The sequence below is a fragment of the Scomber japonicus genome, chromosome 20 (assembly GCF_027409825.1).
Source record: "Scomber japonicus isolate fScoJap1 chromosome 20, fScoJap1.pri, whole genome shotgun sequence".
In the NCBI taxonomy this organism is placed as follows: Eukaryota; Metazoa; Chordata; class Actinopteri; order Scombriformes; family Scombridae; genus Scomber; species Scomber japonicus.
The window spans coordinates 13,361,826-13,385,096 of NC_070597.1; the positions used below are offsets into that span (position 1 = coordinate 13,361,826).

The 23,271-nt window shown below is 39.4% G+C and overlaps 1 protein-coding gene across 1 annotated transcript; it reads left to right on the forward strand.

Annotated features, from left to right (window-relative positions):
• Positions 1-1,046: 1,046 nt before the first annotated feature.
• On the forward strand, positions 1,047-22,380 carry gpam (glycerol-3-phosphate acyltransferase, mitochondrial). Its single transcript, XM_053341321.1, has 21 exons — positions 1,047-1,202; positions 6,785-6,919; positions 7,393-7,512; positions 8,378-8,451; positions 9,283-9,396; positions 9,690-9,839; positions 9,978-10,077; positions 10,427-10,563; positions 10,990-11,089; positions 13,699-13,911; positions 14,063-14,176; positions 14,425-14,510; positions 15,422-15,534; positions 16,741-16,811; positions 17,275-17,542; positions 17,755-17,912; positions 18,100-18,177; positions 18,366-18,503; positions 18,667-18,856; positions 19,009-19,067; positions 19,173-22,380. Exons 2-21 carry the CDS (start codon positions 6,836-6,838, stop codon positions 19,287-19,289), a joined length of 2,484 nt encoding a protein of 827 aa, XP_053197296.1. The 5' UTR covers positions 1,047-1,202; positions 6,785-6,835; the 3' UTR covers positions 19,290-22,380.
• The last annotated feature ends 891 nt before the right edge of the window (positions 22,381-23,271 follow it).

Consider the following 23,271-nt stretch of genomic DNA (forward strand, 5'->3'; position numbering starts at 1 on the left):
GTTTGTTTTGCAGGATTTCTTTTCTGTACATTTTCAGAAGGTAGAGGTTATGCACCTAAAACGCTGGTTGCCAACTGCTGTTTGAAAAACCAAAATACAATTTTAGAAAATTAAATTCAGTTCTCCAATTTTCAATTATTAATTTATTATATAAGGAACATCATTTTCGATTTATCTGTTTTTCAATCCAACATTCCACTTATAGAAAATGACTCCAAAATCTTAATTATACGTTGAACTGACTAACAAAAAGACCATTTTATTTATTCTTTATTTAACAGGATATAAAATGGAATAAACAAAAAAATATACAAGCAATCAGTCATTCCAGTTCATAAATAAATAAATAAACGAGGCATAAAGAAGTAAAATACTTTAAATAGAAATAAATAAAATAAATAACGTCAAAAGTATAAGTGACAGACATCTTTAATTAAAACATTTGGAATATATTTTTTTAATACATTGTAGAGACTCAAAATAACTTATTCTCAGGAACTTCTACATATTGCACATTTATATAGCCTATTGCAGATTTATTTACAGAGTGTTTTACTGTATATAATATTTTATTGTATTTATGTTTATCACTTTCACCTTTATGCTGCTACTTTTCCCCTATATACTGCTTTTGTCAATTTGAATTTCTTCCAAGGCCAAGGGGGAACAATAAAGACACATCTTATCTAAGAAAATAAAAAGGTTTATAATGCTACAAAAATTGATATTTTGATACACAAAACAGGAAATAATGCTTTCTTGTTAATACAAATCTTATGTGAACTTTTTCTCCACTTCTTCTTTATTTCTATGGAAAATTGAACTGAAACGCGTTACACGGATCGAAGAAGAGGAACGTTACAGTAACTACGTAAGTAAGTAACTGGGTAACTGAGTAACTAGGTAACTAGGTAGTGAGTGAGCACTCCAGTGAGCAGCGCCGCCCCCTGCTGGATACTGTCCGAAGTGCGTAGTTGGCAACTCCGCAACAACAGCGCTCCTGCTGCCTGCTGTCACACATCTCTGCCTGTCAGCGCTGAAAGCCGTCCAGTCCTTTGAGGAGGAGGAAGAAGGGAACATTAGGGGAGCTGTTGTGGCGAGACACACGGGCCCATAAAAAAGCACCTAACCAAAACGGCTGAGTGCGGTTCTGTCGACGGATTTATTTTTGAGATATGAGTCAGCGTAACACAATATTGAAGGTAAGAGATGTCGTTCTGGCTAGCCCCTTGTTAGCGGGCTAGTGCTAGCAGCTACATTCCCGACGTTAAAGTAACTGCTACTAAATGCCGCGCGTGTGTGCATTGTCATGGCAACAATAACGGTATTGTAACGTTAGCTTGGCACATTTATGACCGGTTAAAAGCTAAATCACGTCAGGGCTGCTCTCGGCGACACAGAGCCTTTCGTTAGCCGGTTAACTCTGCATTGACATTGAAGTTCAAGAAGAACCTTGGCAAGCACCGGTGGAGGTTTAACGTCTCCTGTCTGCCCCGGTGACTCGAATTAAATGAACTAACGTCAACTGCAATCCTATTTTGACGTACCTATCGTACGTCAGGCTAATTGAATCCCGTTGTCGGTGCCTGTAAAGCTCTACAGAAGCGTCAGGTTTGCCTCATGTGGCTCTCTGCAATGTGCTAGAGACGGTGAGAGACACGGTTCAATCACTTATAACACTAATCGCCGAATGGTGCAAGGGCTATTTGACTAGCATTCTGCATTATTAGGAAACGAGACGCCCTTCAAATAAACAAACAAACAAAATAAAATCGTCGTGACTTTGTAACTACGACAGGCGTCAGCCAGCCTGGTTTTTTGAGCCATTGTTGTCTGCACAGCTAGTTATCTGCACACAGCCCATCTGTCACAGAGAGACTTCTCCTGTTTGACCTGCTTATTGCAGACAGCTTGGATTGTGTGAGACGGATTAACCTAGTGATGTATAGTAGGAGGGAAACTCTTGTCAAGTGTACGTAAAGACAAATACAATGTGATTGAGTACAAATGTAGTCTCATAAAAAAGGATTTCCCATTTTACATAAGACGCTTAATACTGCCTGACTTCTGATATCAGCTCTAAAAGAAATGCAGGTGTATAATGTTATTTTTTACTGTTTATAACTTGTTGTATTTTGCCAATGTTTTGACTTTAAAAATATATATATTTGCAAGGTGTGTGTTGCTTAACTTCACAGTAAATATAGTGCTATAACTAAATTATCTTAATGAATTTCACAGATAAGATAGAAGAGGTATGTAGACCAAGGGTTAACCTTAGGCTTAGGCTCATATTTGTATGAGTTTTCCCAGCCTGTTTTATATTAATGGAAAGTATTGGATATTTTGTAATGTTGCCTCAAAATTATATTAGTGCATTCCTTATAAATACTGCAGCGACATCTCAATTCTTATCATCCCAACACATCCTTGTATCTTTTGGGAATCAAGATGAAATGGATTTAATTATATTAATATGAATGCTAAAGAAGGCACAATATAGTCGGATTAATCTTCATGGAAACTTTAATGTCACATGCCTGCCCATCATGTGTTACTTAATCCCTACTGCTATTCATTCTTCAACGTCTTTGTTTTGCCTCCAACAAAGTCACCCCATCATGTGCAGTACTCCTGGTCATTGACCATTTAGAGAACCTAGTTTTCCCTCATCAGTGTGCGTATCCTCGAGCAGCCATCACTCCACAACAGCAGGACAAAGTGCATACATCCACTGCTGGACACTTATGTGAGGCTGGCCCCTTCCTGTCTACCATCCATCTCAGGACTGACTGTCCACAAAAAATGAGCTCCACTACCTTCTGACACACATTCAGAGTTTAGCATCAGAGCATTCATTCATAAAATGACTCACTAACCTATTTCCAACTAATGAGACACACTGGCTGTGGTGTTTTCTGTCAATTATCTTTGTTTTTTCTTTGCACTTTGTCCTCGTCTCTTACTGGCTGTCAGACTAATCATGTACTCTGCATTTTAATCGTTGAACTGTAAATATTTTGGCACAGCGGTTTTAGTACATCGTGACAGTATATACTCATTCACACCCACGCTAAATACTCATCATGAAACTTCTGAATTATTTGAGTAGTTTGTTGTATCAGCCACATCAGCATCAAAGCAGGATACTTTTGGATCTTATCACCAACATATCGCGTGGTCAAGGTTCATCTCCAACTCACTGGGTTCTACTATATTGAATATGGATAGTTGTGAAATATGCCTGTGTTTAAATGTAAAGTGTGCATATAGTAAAGTGAAGTGTAAGTGCTGTTCATCAAGGTTCATTCTTACTTTGTTGCTCACCTTACACACAACAACAAATAACACATACACGCCACAAACACATGAGAAAAAGATGCACACAACAATAATATATTAAAGTTTAAAAAAAGATAAAAAGGCTAAGAAGAATAAGATTAAGTTAGATGGAAAAAAGGAAAGATTAAATAGGCAGGAGAAGTGCCAAAAAATCTGAGTTAATTGTATAATGTTAATTGTATAATAATCAGCTCCATTTGCAGTCCTTAATTACTAAAATTAGAGTCAGTACCTTAATTAATCTACCTCCCTGTTTTGGTATCAAATCCACATTTAAGTGAACTGGACTGTGTGGACTGTACTTTATGTAAAGAGTCTTTGAATGACCTGAAGCTCATTGTGTCCCACTGCAGCGACCTCGTCCTGGCTATCGCTCACCTGCTAATAAGTAGAGAGGAAACAATAGAGAAACAGCAGGCTGACTCTGTGCGTTGTCAAAGTTTGTCATTGTCTTGTCTTTGTGGGTGTTTGGGGCCCAGACGCTGCACACCTCCAATGTAACAAAAGGTGAGCAAGACAGTAACCAGCATAGTGTGAGACCATGTGAGTGACAGTCATTTCAGGCCTCTAAAAAAGACACACAAATAACAAACTGCAAGGAAAAACTGGTCGATAATAGGTGGATAATTATCCCTCAAATATTATATACATATAAACAGAGAAATTACGTCTCTTTTTGTTAAGTAGCTGAATCAACAGATTTTAATACTTAATAAACATGTTTTTAGCATACCCTAAATGCTTACCTTTTCTATACTGTCTGAAAGTCTTAAGTCTCTGATTAAACATTAAAAAAATGGCCCCACACTGATACTAATAGATAACTGATTAATCAAAACATTTGATTAATGAAGCCTCTGTAACTAAGGTGTAACAGATATTTATAGAGCTACAGTGAATACAGTAGTGAGTCATCCCAGTACTCCTCAGGGGCTCATTATTTGTGCTGCTGGTCCAGGTTTCCTGGTGGTGGTGTATCCCAGGGCTGTACAGCTTCATGTTATCTATAAACTGACTTTGTAGCTTCTGTAGATGAAAAACATTTATATTATTTGCTTTGGTGGCACTACTGTAAAACTATATTTATCTTTAATGAGGAACAATTTAGTTTGACAAAGTTTTAAATGTTTGTACATTTGAAGTGTGGTCTCTACAGTTGCTGTGATCTCTCTTCCACACTCTGTTTTGTCTGATTACACAGCAAAATGTTCAGTCTCATAAGTTGTAATAGTGGCGCCACATCTCTGCTCTCACATTATACTCTAAAGCTAGTGTTGGGTTGTTTGTGTTAGATTCAGCTTAGCTGGATGAATCACAGAGAAACGTAGCAGTGTAGCTTAGCAGAGATATTTTACAAATTTAACATCTGTAAAATCTCTCTGGTCTGATTGTGGTTGTGTTTGATTCAACAGTGCGATATTTAGCTTTGTATCATGAAACTAGTTTTCTTCCAAAATATATTGATATTTTAGTGTATTTAGTACATGATATTTTAGTGCCTGCTTTCGCCTATTGCGAGTGTAACATGGTGAATGGGAGTGTTTCCACTGTTCTTGAAGGCACCACTACTTAAAGAATGAGGAAAGGTGGTTGTGATCTAATGCAGATCTCCAAGTTGTGTTTTGGCTGACCCAATAGACTTTTGCCAGCAAATGAGCGGGGAGGTCTGGGTGCAGGAAAATGTGGAGGGAAGTTAAACACAATTTATCTACACATACTACCCACATTGTAATTATACAAGGCTAGTTAAAAATCTGTGTTTATACTGGTGTGTCAAATAACTCATGAGCATTAGTGTGACTTAAGCAAGTCTAGTTGCTGAAGGATTAAATGATATTGAAGTGTGATGAGGGAGATGCAAAAAGATAAACTGATTAAAATGAATTCAGACATTAAAGCAGCATCAAGTTTTTTTTAAGAGTGTCACCTGGTTATTCATAGTGTCTTTCATATCTGTGGGTGTGTACCGCACAATGCTTTCTGCTGTGGATTGTTCCTTGTTATTCAGTGTGTTGTGGACTAGCCTGTAATTGTATCTAGGTAAAGTGTCAGAGGATGAGTGAAACAATGTAAGCGTCACAATACTCAGAAAATCTGGCCTAACTGGACCCAATAGGAATAGGTGATCAGTGAAACTCAACAAGCAGGTTGATTAATGAGAGCAGGGTGATGCATCACATGGGAGGGGTCAAAGTTTCTCAGCTGACATGTTGAAGTGAGGCTGGTAACATCTGGTCTCTGCTCACAGTCAGATGTTGTAGCGTGTACTGTGCTATTGTACATGTATTACAGTATAAATAAAGTAGAAAAATAGAAGTACAATATGAATAGAATATACCAGAAAATTATTCATCAGTTATTTTGATAATTAATCATTTTGAATAATTATTTTACTTTTTTTTTTTTTTAGATTCTGTTGTTCCAGCTTCTCAGATGTGATTAATTTATGATTTCTTTATTCTGTGATAGTAAACTGAATATCTTTGACTTGTGGATTGTTGGTCAGGACAAAGGACGACATCTAAGGACATCACCTTTGGCTTTGTAAAATAGTGATACTCTTCACAACATCCAACATATACTATATTGCCAAAGGTATTCACTCACTCATCCAAATAATTGAAATCAGTTGTTCCAATCACTTCCATGGCCATAGGTGTATAAAATCAAGCACCAAGGCATGCAGACTGTTTCTACAAACATTTGTGAAAGAATGGGTCGCTCTCAGGAGCTCAGTGAATTCCAACGTGGTACTGTGATAGGATGCCACCTGTGCAACAAGTCCAGTCGTGAAATTTCCTTGCTCCTCCTAAATATTCCACAGTCAACTGTCAGTGGTATTATAACAAAGTGGAATGACAGCAACTCAGCCATGAAGTGGTAGGCCACCTAAAATTTCCATGGCCGAGCAGCTGCATCCAAGCCATGCATCACCAAGTGCAGTGCAAAGCATCAGATGCATAGGTGTAAAGCACGCCGCCACTCTAGAGCAGTGGAGAAGCGTTCTCTGGAGTGATGAATCACGCTTCACCATCTGGCGATCTGATGGACGAGTCTGGGTTTGCCGGTTGCCAGGAAAACGGAACATGTCTGACTGCATTGTGCCAAGTGTAAAGTTTGGTGGAGGGGGATTATGGTGTGGGGTTGTTTTTCAGGAGCTGGGCTTGGCCCCTTAGTTCCAGTGAAAGGAACTCTGAATGCTTCAGTATACCAAGAGCTTTTGGACAATTCCATGCTCCCAACTTTGTGGGAACAGTTTGGGGATGTCCCCTTCCTGTTCCAACATGACTGCACCAGTGCACAAAGCAAGGTCCATAAAGTCATGAGAGAAAAAAAGTCTTATTTTGCATTTTTGTGAATGATTACTTAGATTATGAATTTTAAGGTGGCTATATAAAACTCATTTTAAATGTCATTTTCTGATATTCTTGTGTCTTACCAGCTTGCCAGCTAGTGGTGCGATCTGGAGGGAGCGGAAAGGACAGGACAGAATATGGAGTTGTCAGATGGCTTGTTGCTGCAGGTCAACAACGGAGAGCAGTGGTGTAACCGTTGGAAACACCCCAATGACGACTCGGTAAGACAACAGACCCGAATCAACAATTCATCCTTATAATGGCATTATAAGATCAGCTTTACACATCTTACAGGATCATTAGTGTTTAATCTTGGTTTAGCACACATTTGTTCCACAGAATAGGGGCTTCTTCCCCCAAGCTGTTAAACTAATGAACACGGCCTGATCCCCTCATCCCACTCACCCACACACACTCACTGATAGTGGCCTACTGTTATAATGAGAATTGCTACTGTTTGCACCTTTTATATTGCATGTTGCACTTTGTTGCTCTTATAGATTGTTAATGTTTTATTTATGTCTTAAGTTGTTTTTAATTGTCTTAAATATTGTTATGGCTCAGGGAGTGCTATCTAAATTTTGTTATATTGTTGTCTGACCCTCAATATAATGACAATAAAGCTACTAATCTCATTTGTATTTTTTGTTATTCCATCACAATAACTGATTTTTGTGCACGGATGTGTGTCCAGGACCGCAGCACCAGCCCGTCAGTCCTGCGCTGTGTCACCAGCACGTGGAAGGAGGGACTGCTGAACAGAAAGAGGCCCTTTGTGGGTCGTTGCTGTCACTCCTGTACACCACAGAGCTGGGTAAAGTTACACCTCAACTAATTAGCTTGACATGAGTACATTTACAGTACTAGACTCTTGTCAAGTCCAGTGTATTGTTTATTCCAATGTGATATGTATATATATATATGTATAATTAGCAAGAAAATGAGACACAAAATGAGAGAGACAAAATGCACACACCACCTATGGCTTTTTGAAGACCAATTGAACTTTAAAATGTATTTTCTATGTATCAAACACATCCAAATTTATTTCAAAGCACACATATATTGTTATTTTACTACAAGTTATAGACTGTTTAACAGATATGTGAATATTATGGTTTTCTTCATAACATTTTGTAGCCAGGGTATACCCATTCTCTCATTCCAGCGAGATTCTACTTCGCTCAGAAAGTTAGCATGGCCACCAAGACAAAATTTTCGCCTGAGATAGGGAACCAATCACAGAACGGGGAGGCGGGCTCAAGATGATGAAAATAGAACAAAAACTTGCACTGCATGATTTTTCCTTCATAAAAAGGATGTGTTCGCGCTGCTCCCTACAGGCTGTGAACATGTCATAGTCTATCGTTGATATGATTGACTGTAAGTTTGTCCAGTAGCGTACAGAAGCATTTGATCGACATTCATTGATCCCACCTCAAATACGAGGAAATGAACGACTCCTCGCCAGACCCTTCCTCAATCTCACTTGAGATTGAGACGCAGTCTGGTGTTAGCCAGGTTAAACATTTTTGTGATCAGAGTGAAAATCTTATTTTTCTGAAAGATGCTGCAACATTTCTAGCATAGTTTGTTTTTTTCTTTTTTTAGTTTCAGTTCCAGTTATTACAATGTTAATCATCTTCTTGTGGTGAGTTATCATTTTGTTTCTATTCTAGGAGAAGCTGTTCAACCCCAGTATTCCATCTCTGGGTCTGCGCAATGTCATCTACATCAATGAGACTCACACTAGGTACACAAAGCAAAATCTACTCCATTAAAGTTATAATTTCCCTTCCATGATATGTTGCTCTGAGTAGTTGATTGCCTTGGTAAGAGAAACAACTTTACAAACTACATATCTTTATCTTAAATTTCTCTTTGTACTTTGCAACAAAAGCTTGAGTTCAAATATCTCCTTTAGTAATAGTAGTAGTAATAGTAATAATCAGTACAGTGCAGAGAGGTGTTGGCCTTCCTAACCTGTGTATAATTAGTGGCTTTAAATTAAGGGGATCATTGTGTGAAACAGTGGACAGGTAGACAGTTGAATAATTCAAAGTGTTTGTCAGTGGACACAGTATACGTGCATCCAGTGACTGGCCTTAGTAGGCAAAACTCAACAAGGCACCTTAAGACCTTGACTCTAAACATTATGAACGTGGGTTTGGGGTAGCCAGTCCTTTGAATATATATATAGTATACACACTATAATGTATGATTTTAGTCATCATGCTATAAATTTCATCTCAAAAACTGAACTAAGTTTATATCAACATTTAGACAAAGACATCCCTGAACTAAGATGGACGGAAGGCAATTTGGATAAGTTAGTATTTATAGTTTTGCCAAATATAAAAAAATCTGTATCATATTATGTACATGTTCAGGGTTAGGGTTTAGACTTCAGCAGTCTTTTTTTCGAAAGAATCCATCAGCCTGAGCTGAGTTACCAGAAATCAGTTTATTACTATGGTCTGTATTCTCAGTTAATTCATGCACACAGAATAAAGTATTTCAAAATATGTTTTCTCTTGCTCTGTTGTACATTGGTGCACGTTTGTGTTTGTTTGTGCTCCTGCAGGCAGCGGGGTTGGTTGGCGCGGAGGCTGAGCTATGTCCTTTTTGTCATGGAGAGGGATGTCCACAAGGACATGTTCACCAGGAACGTGGTGGACAATGTGCTCAACAGCAGCGGGTAGGTGTCAGTGTAATACGAAACCTTTGTAGGAATGTTCCATCCAGTGCACGTTAGAGCATCATGAGAGTATGTAGCGGCCCCAGCGGGATTAAAACTGATGACCTTGGCAACATCAAGAGGATTAAACTATACAGGGAGTGAAAACACTCAGCTATATACAGTTTGGGATTAAGTGTGCAGAAGGAGACCACATTCATAGAAATTCTGAAAAACTCTGCTCTCAATAGTTATTAATGAAGGTGTCAGTTGACAATAATGGCATCTTAATGTTTGTGATTCATGTGTTGCAGAGTGGAGAGGGCTATTGAGAAGGTAGCCACAGATATGGATGATGCAGCAGGCCAGCCTGGTCAGCAGAACAAAGCTATCAGTAAAGTAAAGCAGAAAGCCAGGGCCTTCCTCCAGGAGATGGTGGCCAACATTTCACCAGCCTTCATCAGGTACATACAGAAGTCTGAGATGTGTCTGTCATTATAATATATCACTGAATTACCCTGAATTGGATTTGACACTGAATCAAGTTTTGCTTCTTTTTTTGTTTGTTTCTACTCAACCCTTTCACTTTTTGTCTTGTTCAGGCTGACAGGCTGGGTGCTCCTGAGGCTCTTTAATGGTTTCTTCTGGAGCATCCAGATCCACAAGGGGCAGCTGGAAATGGTCAAGAAAGCCGCTACAGAGGTCAGTAGCACCGACACATACGCACACACACACTCACACACACACACACACACACACACACACACACACACACACACTCAGTTAAAATTGATTATACACCTAAATGAGAATCTGCACTGTGTGAGGAGTTGTTTTCCATACACACATACACATACAAAATTTGTAACAACTAAATACAGGCGATGTCTGACAGACATGCCACAAATACATTTCACTGACACAGTGTTAACAGCACTTTTTGTTAAGTATGTAATGCAATGTGTGCACATTGTTCATGTTATACTTTTTTTTTTTTTACTGTCCCATCTGTCATCTTTGGTCTTTTAAATAATCTGTCTGGTTTTTGCAGCAAAATGTGCCCATGGTTTTCCTCCCTGTTCACAAATCCCACATCGACTACCTGCTCATCACTTTGATCCTGTTCTGTCACAACATCAAAGCCCCACACATCGCTGCTGGAAACAACCTAAGCATCCCCATTCTCAGGTAAAGGCCCATGTAGCCTCACGTCAAGTTTGATCTGGTGTGTTTTTGTTCTCTGTAAGTGAAAAGATCAGTTTGGTATCAGAAGAAAGGGAATTCCCTGGAAATAAATCGAAGAAATGAAAACTGAACTAAGGAAAGTACTGATTTCACATTGGGGAAAGTACTGTAAATAGACAGGTAGCTTAGCTAACAACAGGTTACAACCTGTTTTACTCTTACCTACTTTAAAATAGTTTTGAAAATTATGAAATACATGGGTGTTCATCATGAAGGGCAAATAAGTACTCAGCTTAACTATATCCATATACATATATATATATATATATATATACATATATTGCTGTTAGTTAGTTATATATTGACAGCCGTAGATTATGTGCTGGTGCAGCCAACTAGCCAACTTCATAAAACTTTTATTGTTTTCAGCACCCTGATCCGTAAACTGGGAGGATTCTTCATACGGCGAAGAATGGAGGAGAATGGAGATGGAAAGAAAGACATTTTGTACAGATCCCTCTTGCACACAGTGAGTCAGTCTGTGTTTTTTGGTGGGTTTTTTTCTCCGCCACATGTAAGCCTGGTGTGTCTTAGTGTCTGTATTTATCTGTCTGCAGCTAATCTCCCATACCACCAAAATGTAGCGCAATATGTGATGAATAAATCCCTGTATTTGTCAGTTTTGCCACCATCTTGACTGTAAGGGAGTGGGGAGGGACAACTGAGTGAGATTCAACTGTGTGTTAGAAGAAAATGTTCTAAATAAATAACAATGTTTAAATTGAGAAGCTTGAAGTGGACTTACCGTCCTGTTTATTTTTACCTTACTAATGTTATACAATTAGGTGAACCCATTGTTAAAATACCATTACACAATTCTGTGCATCTTACAGAAAACTGGGACTTTACATGCCCTGAGTCAGGTCTACTAGTTGGTTTTGGGTTGGATTTTTTTGTTGCTAGTGTGTAATTATGTAACTGCAAGTGGTCTTTAGGCTTTTCTGCTGTGTGCTGAATAATGGGGAGGGAAACTTAAAAGCTTTTCTTTACGTAATGTTTGTTGTCCAGCTATTTTGTTTTCTGTTTTTCCAGAATTCATAGGGCTACTGCACCATTAGCCTTTTATCTTTTAATGAATTTGTTGAGACACTAATTAAACTAATAAGATGCTAATCAACTGAGACATGCTGATTTTCATCACTATGATTAAGCCTACAAGCTTATATGTCTGATATAACATACCTATACCCATTATCAGCAATCTAATAATGCATGTAGTAATGAAAAGATGTGTAAGTAGTATGCAGTATCACATGAAAAAACTGTGAGTTGTAGCTTGCTGTTTAAATTGATGATATATAACTACAGATGGTCTCAGTTTGACTCTTGTGACCAATGTTGGGCACGTTACTTTGAAAAAGTAATTAATTATAGTTACTCATTACTTCTCCCAAAAAGTAACTGAGTTAGTAACTGAGTTACATCAATGTCAAAGTAATTAATTACCAGGAAAAGTAACTATTACGTCACTTGTTCAAATATGTCAAATTACTTGGCTGCCCCAATCAGCCGGGGTACACGATTGGTCTAATAAGCAGCAACACAGAGCTATCAGGACACTTTGCTCACACGCGCTGCATTGATAGTCACATAAACATACACACGCGCAGACCGAGAGAAAGAAGCGCTTGTTTGGGCGAAAACCGCTTCAGTGAGGTGTGAAGAAGTAACACCGCCTTTTTTTGGCAGTAACGGTAACAGTGTTGTAATGAGAGAAACAGTCATTAATTTGATTACTCGTTACTGAAAAAAGTAACGGTGTTAGTAACGCTGTTTATTTATAACGCCATTATTCCCATCACTGCTTGTGACTGGTGGTTGCCTGGGTGAAATTGTGAAGGGATACTAATTTTTAATACAACAGGTTTATGTATAGTGAAAATTATTTATTTTTATATTTTATATTATGATTTATAACTTGTCTACTCATTGAAATATATTTTGAAAACCTACTGTGCACACTATGCATCTCAAGAAAGTCCCTCATGCTAAAGCTTTTTGAATAGACTTCATGAGAAATTAGAGAACCTGATTAAAACTGGAATCTGAACCTTTTGTTCAGCTCTAGTATTTGGATAATGAGGCTTTACAGGCTTCTAGTCTAAGAGCTGTTCTACTGAGAATATGAATGCTTTGTCATCGTAAGCTACTTGTAGCATGCCAGAGGACTTGGAGGACTCTAAATGTGCTTTCTACAAAATAGTTGGCCTACTTACTGGATTTATTTATTAGCACCATTCTATCAGAGTTGAGAATTACTGTTATTATTTATGTGTGGAGTTTGTGCGAGAGAGTTAGGCTGAACTGTATATTGTTCGTCAAAGTTAAGTTTGTATTGTGCTCCTAAGATAAGAGTTATCAGCTGACGACACGAGTAACTGTTGGAAATGATGACCTATATCTTATCCCATTGTGCCGCCAGTATTTTACTGGACATTCTCCCAAACAGGGTATTAAAATTTGTCACTGCAGTTTTGAAAATGGGACCAAGTAGTGCCTCAGTGTGGTGGAAGATAAGACTTTAAGCAGGCATGCCTGTGTGGTTCACAGAAAAGTAATTAGCTGAACTCGTTTATGGGCAGAAATGCTAACAATAAAACAAAACCACATACTGTCCTAACTCTGGTTCGTTCTGTGAAAGCTGAACGTGGATGTCTGTCTCTCTTCACAGCTAAATGTCACAGCCTGGGGTCTATTTCAGGCTAAAGCATATCTTCTAAAAAGTCTTTATAGGGTCTATTTCAGGCTAAAGCATCTCTTCTCAAAAGTCTCCACATAGCAAGAGACAACTGTGTTCATACTGTTACACAACATGGCTGCCTTGGCACGTGCCTGGTTCCCCGTAGTGTGTAGAGGGATCAGACTGTTAATGACCACCACTCATTTTTAACTTGTTGTTAGGCTGCATATACAGCAGCTGCAATTCCTTCACCTGTCTCACCTCCGCCCTGCATTGGAGTCAGTTTTGTGTTTTATAATGTATTATGACACATTTGTCTCTTTTCTAATAAGCAATGCCACCTTTTCTTAAATTTAACTTTATCCCACTTAAACATGTTTTCTCCCATTTTACTCCAGTATACAGAGGAGTTGCTACGTCAGCAGCAGTTTATGGAAGTCTACCTGGAGGGTACACGCTCCCGCAGTGGTAAGCCGTCTACAGCGCGTGCAGGCATGCTGTCCATCGTGGTGGACACGGTGTGCACTGGTTCCATCCCAGACGTACTGGTGGTTCCAGTTGGCATCTCGTATGACCGTATTATTGAGGGCAACTACAATAGTGAGCAGCTGGTAAGAACTTAGATGATGTCCGTTACTGTTTGCTTTGGCAACTAAAAACTACCACCAAAAAGCACAATAAAATGCATTATGGCTTTTAAATTGGTGATTTAGAGGTTGTTTTTTTTATAACTGTCTGAACTGAACTCTTCAATCCCACCAGGGCAAGCCCAAGAAGAATGAGAGTTTGTGGGGAATAGCATGTGGAGTCTTCAGGATGCTGAGGAAGAACTACGGTTGCGTCCGAGTTGACTTCAACCAGCCCTTTTCCCTAAAGGTGACTGACTGCACATCTATATCAGCTTTTAAACAAATACAACTACAGCTGTTATGCAAACTATGATTGTTATACCAATTTGGAGAACACCCTTGATTTTAAAGTTTAAACTGTAATTAAGGTCACAGTTAAATTCTGAAAAATGCTTTCATGAACCAAAAGTTAGAAAAGTTTGTAGCCAGCAGCGAGCTGTCCCTCTGTTTGTCTGGCTCTGTATTTGTCATGAACCTTTTGTTTGTTGAATGTAGGAGTACTTGGACTCCCAGAGAAGCCGCCACATTCCACCACCAGTATCCCTGGAACACAACTTGATGCCCACAATTATTTCTGCACAGTAAGTGTGAACTTTCACCTCCAGTTCTGAAAGTCAATGATATCTTCCTCTACACTTTGCACATGCACAAACCGACAGTTCCCCTGTAACGTAATAAACCCTCATACCCACACTCGACTTCTCCCTCCTCCTACTTCACGGCAGGGTCTGTTATCTGACATCTGAGAACAGCACTTGAGTTAACATCGGCAGGGGTCACTTCAGTTCAGCGCTGTCGCTGCATAATAAAACGGATACAGCTATACAGTACTTGAAGGACGGCAGCACGCCATCGCAGCTGGTTCAGAGTCACAAGTTCAGACGCCATGCCAGCAGAGCTGATCGAAAACCCTTCAACCCTTTAAGCTGCATGAAATACTCATTAAATAAAAAGTGCCTGAATGCATTTATAGTACAACTCACACCATGCTAAAGGGTGGCATTACTGAATAGCCTATCCTTCCCAGAAGTCCCACATATAAGCCAGTCCTCCCTTGATTATATATTGCATGCTTGGTTGAAATTGTAATGCCATATTACAGAATACATATAGCTCAGATTAGTGTTTAGGTCAAATAAGGGGCAGTTCGTTTACATTTACAGCATATGTCTAGTCCTGCATGAACACCGAAATGTGTATGATTTAATATTTTATTACATTTCATGTCATGTTTTTCTAAACAAAAACGTTTTTTAAAAATTCTCTTTTTATAGATCATGTGCCACAGTGCTTACACTAATTTCCAACCTTTCAACAACCTATTTCACTTATTTCACACACCCATTCAACCAGAGAGAAGGAAACCAATTACTGAAATGATAGTTATAGCTTTGATGTTGGAAACCACTGTTTGAAATTATGTGTACCATTTCAAGCTGACATAAAAGAATTTGTACACAGTTTTTCACATGTCGACTTCTTATTCTTCCAGGCCAGACGCTCAGCTGTTCAATGGGCAGGAGGAGGAGCAGCTGAACAGGGAGCTGCATGATGACATCTACAGGAGACAACTTATTAACAACCTGGCCAAGCACGTCCTCTTCAGTAAGAAATTTACAACCACTCAGCCAGCATACTACCCTGTCGCCACCGAGAAACTCCGCCTGTAATGTCAATGTTACAGTGAATTTTATAGCTCTGTGTTGTTAGTTTGTTGTTTAGAAAGATGAGACAATAAGCAAAAGACGTGACAAGTCATGAGTCATCACAAACTCACCAGGAAGCCACGTTCAGCTATATGTAGTGTAGCATTATTTATTCAATCACATCTCATTCACTTATGATGTTCGAGCATCTGGCTGCTGCTTCATGAGGGTCTCCTTGTATCCTTTTATCTTGTCCACACACAACTGTACTCCTTTTCATCCTGTGTTAAAGGTACACCTGCTTGCCGGAGCAAAGGCAGCATTCATGAAACTCTATCCATCATTCTGCCTTCATTAATTGAAATCCAACACAGCACAGCATCAGTCCATCCGCTCCACATCACTCAGGGCTTTTTGCCCCAGGGTAGCACAACAGAAACCGGTTCTCCCCAGCTCATTCAGCTGCATTCTCCTATGCTAGCTCAATTTTTTTTCCCCCCTCAGCCAATCACAAAGCCTCCAGCTGGATGGCATGTTGTTTTCAGCCAATAGGGTGAAGGGGAGGATAGAGAGGCAGAAGAGAGGTGGAGTGGAGTACAAGTGTTGGTGTTCACTAATGTTTTACACTCCTGAACTTGAACTTAAGATGACCAATAGTAACCCTCATCCTAAGACGTGAGCACATGTGCGCACACACATATCACACATATCCATTTCTCTTTCTCTCTGTATCATCAGTATACTTAACTCTTGGATCTTTCCATAACTAATTACCTAAAACAAATCCAGTACATTAAACATTTTTATAGGATTTATTTTAAGCCAGCAAGCTGCCAAATAAATAAAATTGTAATGTAATTTATCACAGTGAAAATGTTTGTTAGAGTATGATGTTAGTCATTATTAACCAGTCTTGCTTGTATACCTTCCTTTTGCTCAACATTAATTTCCCATATAGCATTGATGTTATTGTCTTAGTCAGGACATTTTTATGTTTGGTCATTTTCAAAGTTGTAAGGCTGTTGGTCTTTGATTGAGGTCTGAACTCTATCATGTGTCTTTCAGCTGTGTGGCATTAAGTTCAGTTCAAACACTTTATGTTTGGCTGTTATCTTTCTGTTGTATGTTGCAACATATCGTCTTCTCTTTGTATCTTCCCTCACAGCGGCTAATAAGTCATCAGCGATCATGTCTACCCACATTATTGCCTGCCTGCTGCTGTACAGACACAGACAGGTAAGTCCAGCTGTCCTCTCTATAACCTTCTCTCCTGCTGCTCTGCTTGTACTTACTGCACCCTCTTTTCCCTTTTCCCCCCTGTTCTGTTCTTTAGATTTCAACTCCTCCTCCTCTTTTTCGCTCTCATTTTTTCATCTTAATCCACCTCCTCCCCATCACGCTATCCCCTGTACACTAGCCAAGGTGATCTAAATGTCACAGACCTCTGCATGGTGGTAATGAATGTGGAGATCTTGTTCTTGCTGAATCCTCTCTCAACACTGCTGTACATTAGCAGAGAGTGTCTGCCCTCTGCTGGCACATTGATGCAAGTGTCTTAAAATGAAAAGCATCCACTGCCCTGAGGAATTGTCCAGTGCTACACATTAAACACTTCTTCTGGATGTTTGCGGTTTATGGGGTCAGTCATTTTTGGGCAAGATGCACATTTTCAGCATGTGTTTCCTCCACTTTGCTCCAGGGTGTGGTGCTGTCCAAGCTGGTGGAAGACTTCTTCAACATGAAGGAGGAGATCCTGTCACGGGACTTTGACCTGGGCTTTTCGGGGAACTCAGAGGATGTAGTAATGCGTGCCCTCCACCTGCTGGGAAACTGCGTCAATGTGACCAGCAGTGCAAATCGCAACGGAGAGTTCACCATTGCACCCAGCCAAACTGTGCCAGCGCTTTTCGAGCTCAACTTCTACAGCAACGGCCTTTTCCACGTCTTCATCTCTGATGCAATCATTGGTATGTTGAGCCATCTGGTTAAGTTTTGTACTCACTCTGATGTAGATCACTGATCTGTTACTCTTCTGTCCTTTTGATAGAGAAAAAATATTCTCTAAGGGTTAGACTGTTGTGGCAGTAATGTTTAGAGAGACTCACAGTTTCCTCAGGCCTACAGATGTAACAGATGTTAGTTTTGTCTCTTCTAAATTTCTCTCATCATTTGTGTCCAGCCTGCAGCATCCTGTCACTGCAGCGAGAGCTGGTGGTAGAATCAGAGTCTAATCAGCAGCCTGGTGGTCCCGATAGCTTCCCTCTCAGTCAGGAGAGACTCATCCGCAAAGCTGCCGGGCTCTCCCACTTCCTTATTAACGAGGTGGCCGTTGCACCAGTAAGTCCTGCTCATTTCTGACACATTTCTGCACTTTGCAAACTGCACAAAAGGAGCTCATCAAGTAGTCAGAAAACATGTTAGGAGTACTATGACCAGCCCATAGCAACACTAGGTTTTCTCTGATCTCAGATCATTTGAATGTTTCTTCCATGTTTCACAGCTTTTCCTCCTCTCTGTCCCACAGCCCTGTCAGACTATTTACCAGGTGTTCCATGATGCAGTGACGCGGCTGATCCAGTATGGAGTTCTCTATGTAGCAGAGGTCAGTGTGCACTGTTGGTGGACAAGAGTGACAGTAACCACTTTAGCTAATGTTGGAAGTTGGCTCCCGCCAAACATCTTTGGAAGTACTGCCATCTATAATCACATATTTGTAGTATTTTGTGAGATTCTCTTTTTATCATGGCACAAGTGGTCAGAATTGTTGAGGTGAATGTGTCTGTGTGTCAGGAGGACCAGGAGGAACTGAGCCCCAGCCCCACAGAGGAACCCTGGCCTAAAAAGTTCCCAGAGCCCCTCTCCTGGAGGAGCGACGAGGAGGATGAAGATAGTGACTTTGGAGAGGAGCAGAGAGATCGCTACTTAAAGGTCTGGTTTAATAGACTTATACTTAATTGTTGAAGCCAACATAACAGTGGATCATTAAAAACACTCACTGCCAGAAACTGATTTTTGTGGCACTTTCTCTCCCTCTTTTCTCACACCTCAAGGTGTCAGAACATTAAACACGTTGGTCCAACTTTTTTTTCAGGTGAGCCTTTCTGCAGAGCACCAGGAGTTCTTCATCTTCCTTCAACGACTGCTCAGCCCGGTGCTGGAGGCCTACGGCGGGGCTGCGATCTTCGTCCACAGTCTGAGTCAGCCCATGGCGGAGTCTGACTACACTCAGAGGCTCTTCAGATACCTGCTCACCCGTACGGAGAGGGGAGTGGCTGCTTATGGTAATAATGCAATATGTCTCCACACACAGTACACTCTAGACAAAATTGTAAAGTCATTTATCTTTAACTTGTGATTTTTATAAGAATAATAAATTCGACAGAAATGATTAATATATCTGTGCCCTTTGTAATCCCAATATCTTCTTTTTCAGGTGAAAGTGCTACTCATTACCTGGTAAAGAACACAGTGCGGACGTTCAAAGAGCTGGGGGTGAGACGGTGTTGTATTTAAATAGTGAATTCAGTATTTTACTTTACATTATATTTAAATCCAGCTGGAGTTAAGACATACCTCTTGTCTTGTCATGTTTTGCAGGTGCTGAAGGAGAGAAGAGAGAACCGGGTGACAACTCTGGAGCTGAGCAGCACCTTTCTACCTCAGGCCAATCGGAACAAACTCCTGCAGTATATTTTAGGATTCACCCTTCTGTGACCTCGTCACCTTCAGCCCAGCTCAGACCCCCAGGCACCTTCCAACAAAGGGCTTCTACTGGTTACTTCTAAACAATCCCAGGTGCTACTCTGTGGAAAGCTTTACCAGGAAGTGCCTTCACGTGACCACCGCTAACTTTTAGCTGTTAGCCAGAAGAGACTTGAAGCCAGTCTTCCCTTTTGGTTCCAGTCTGACTGTCTGACGTAGAACTGTGCAGCTGATTTTAAAAAAACAAAACACACATGCGGTTCATTGAAGAGGTACCTCCAGGTATAATGCTCTCTTTGTGAACTCTGCCAGTGAAGTTATGAGGTTTTAATATGATCAGAATTTTAGAAATATACTCAGCAGGTTAGAATCACAGCAATTCAAACAAAGCAAGCTGCCTCTCGTCTATACAAGTGAACAAGCAAAATATGCATAGAAAATGGTTAAACATAACCAACAACAAAGGCATTTTTATATTAACTCTTACTGCTCGTTTGTGAAACTGCTGTATTCTCTCCAGTGCACCCAACAATCCTACTGTAGAAAACTAGTCAGACATTTAATGAAAGAAAGAAATTCCTGTACATAGACCATAAGAACAATCTCCCTTATAGTTCATCAGTTTATTTCTCGTGCATAATCTAAAATGTGTGCACTCAGGTGTCATCAAATTTAACATTATAGCAACATTAGAAAGATTTGTTGACTCCTGAGGGATACAGCGTCCCTGCATACATATCCAAAGTTTAATTTACAAAAATATCTGTCTGAATCTAATCTTACATAGAAACAATTAAGGTCAGTAATGCTGCACAGTTACTGTTACTCAGATATCAAAAAAATAAGCAGCAAACCAGTTCAACCTTGCAAAAATCTCTGCTTAGCAAACACAAGATGTATTCATTGAAAGTCAGGCATAGTTTAAAACATGACCATCCACAGTTAAGTGCTTTCAAACCACTATTATCTTAAGTGCATTCAGTTACACTTTTGTCATGGGTTTTGATGAAGAGTGAGTTTGATCTCTGTATGTGTAACACTTGTAATCACCTTTCAATGAATGTTACATAGCACAGCACTTAAAATACCTAAAACCAGCCATCAGCTTCATTTCAAACGAGACAAGCTCAGAAACTCTTTACTTTCAGGGAAAGCAGAGATTTCAGATGACCACCTTTTCTTTCCCTGTATTACGTACACTCTGTATAAAAGCCTTTAAATAGCACCACTGCTGAGAGAGCATTTTTTGCTCTAATTGTTGGGCATTTGTTAGACAGTGGAATTGCGTAGTGTGGAAAAATAAATGGTACATATCCACTGTGTAATCCGTTAAACAAAAGGTCACATCTCTGAAAGTTTGTGTAAAGAAAATACAGCATGTACGCTGTTAAGAAACTTGACGTCTTGGAGAAAGTACGGAGGATGCCTTTCTCTTTTTTGAATTGTTTACTTTTGAATACAGATTCTTGCAACAAATAATAGTCAGGTTTACATATTCTTGTTTTTTCTTGGTTAACTGATATGTTTCACTTCCGTTTTTTCAGTACCACTGTCTTACTTTACAAAAAAAAACAAAATCAGTTTAAAAACATACTTTTACTAACACTTCCTGATAGTTCAACTTTTGTGTCCCAAAATACAAACTGGGTTGGAATAAATATGGGAGATCATAACAATCACAAAATCTGAGAGAATAAAACCTGATAGTGAAACCTCAGTGCACAGTACCTGTACATGTAGGTCCAGAATAATTTCCAGTTTTCATTTTTATCCTAAAACAACTTGGGACTCAATATTTATCCGTCTAATTCTAAATCTAAACATTTTTTTGAATTGTACGTGAACATAAATGTGTAACAGCTGACCTTATGTTGGTTTGTGAGTGTGCGCGATGCTGAAATGATGCGCACACAGCTGACTGGAAAAAGGAGGCGAGTGCTTGGAAAGGTCAGAGGAAGTTTGATTAATGGCTGTCATGATGGGGAGGAAATGCGAACCCAAATCTCAGATCTATAATGTGAAGACGGTATGAATGTTAGAAACATACATTCTTAAGCTGTCAGGGTAATTTTTTGATTAAAAATGATCTAAATGAGAATTGGATGTCGTGACAACGGTCTACAACACACTGCTTGTTACAATTAATTTAACATACAACTTTATTGAATAATATAAATCTGCATATTTTCGTGCACTTTTTTTTTCCAAATCTATGTAAGAAAAAAATGACCCAGAAATGTTGATGATTGCTTGTTGTGGATTGATGTATGACACCCGAAGCATGTGGAAGAACAGAAAAGTATGTTATTAAAATGGAAATGTGAGCAGAGCGCGCAAAATAAGAAGACATCCACGCAGCACATTTGTCCATGCTGAAACGCATTTCTGAGCCCACAGCCTGTAAAAAGGTTCCTGTACAGAGGGACCTCTCCGCCAATATAAAAACCACTCTACGTACTGTATTGCATGTTTCCTCTCATCGCCTTTAATCATCGACACTTCAATGTGAACTCTAATTAACCTGAGAATTGTATTTTACAGTCTAGTGTGTGAATTATGTCGAAGAGAAAGGTAGCTTGTTTGTGTAGGAGATTAAATTTGTTACCTCTTGAATGTATCTCATCTGTCCCCCTAAAAGGTCAATGTGATAATGTAGAATACTCAGTGGTACAGATATGAACTCCTCATGGCGGTTGTTGAGACTCTTTGGCTCTTTAAGCTGCATTAACAACATCTCGCCACAGCTATATAACTTTGTAGGATTAAAAAAAAAACAAAAAAAACGCCTGTACCTGGGGAGCAGGTGCCTTTTTAATGCACTGTAGTGTTCTTTGGTTGTGTTTTTTGTTCTGTTTTTGTGCATGTTAACAAAGATTATTCCGTGTGGGAATCCAAAACAACACAAGTAGATTGTGACTTTTAAAAAAAAACAAAAAAAACCCACACATACATAAGAGCAGAGAACTTGTGGTTACCATAAGAAGAATCACCAGCTACTAAAAAGAAAAGTGTCACTTTTTTGTTGTTGTTGCTTTCTGAGGGCAAAGCACAATTGGCATTATTAGATTTTGTTTTTAAATAAATTAATCATAGATTAACAACAGTCACGTGTCTGACTTTTTCTTTTGGTGTGATGAGACAGTAAACGTTTGGATATCAATGTCTTTATTAATGTTACGTATGGAGCCAAATTGGGGTCATATGTTGTCTTCAGTCGAAAAGGATCTGAAACTGAAAGTCCAAGTTTTGAAATACAACAATGTATTAAAATAAAAAAATATCATCTTTTCAGTTTTCAAGTCTTTTTTTCACTTTCAGGTTAAAATTTTCATCAGTCTCAGACTTGATATTGCTTTGACGGCGTGGTATAATGAACGACAGCATAACAATGAGCCCTCTGTCATGTAATGCAATGTATACATTTCTACTATATACAGTAGTTCTTTATCAAAACTTGGACTTTAAGTTTCAAATCTCTTTTTCAAATAAAGAAAACATGACCCAGATTTGGCTCCATAGTTATCCATATTATCAAACCAAAGGCAATGGTGTAGTTACACAATATTTTATCAGACAGTGCTTTATCAGATTAATGTTGTGTCCTATTAACCTGACTGTATGAGTGTTTTGGGTTTTTTTTAACCCTCCTGTTGTCCTTGAGTCAAGGAAGGAAGGGAGGAAGGAAGGAAGAAAGGAAAGGAGGGAGGAAGAAGGAAGGAAGGGAGGGAGGAAAGGGGGGAAGGGAGGAAAGGAGGGAGGAAGAAGGAAGGAATGGAGGGAGGAAGGAAGGAAAGGAGGAAGGAATGAAGGAAAGAAGAAAGGGAGGAAGCAACGAAAGAAAGAAGGAAGGATGGTAGGAGGGAGGAAAGAAAGAGAGAAGGAAGGAAAGAAGAAAGGAGGGAGGAAGGATGGTAGTAGGGAGGAAAGAAATAGAGAAGGAAGGGAGGGAGGAAAAAGAGAGGAAGGAAAGAAGGAACAGTCAAAACAGATGGGG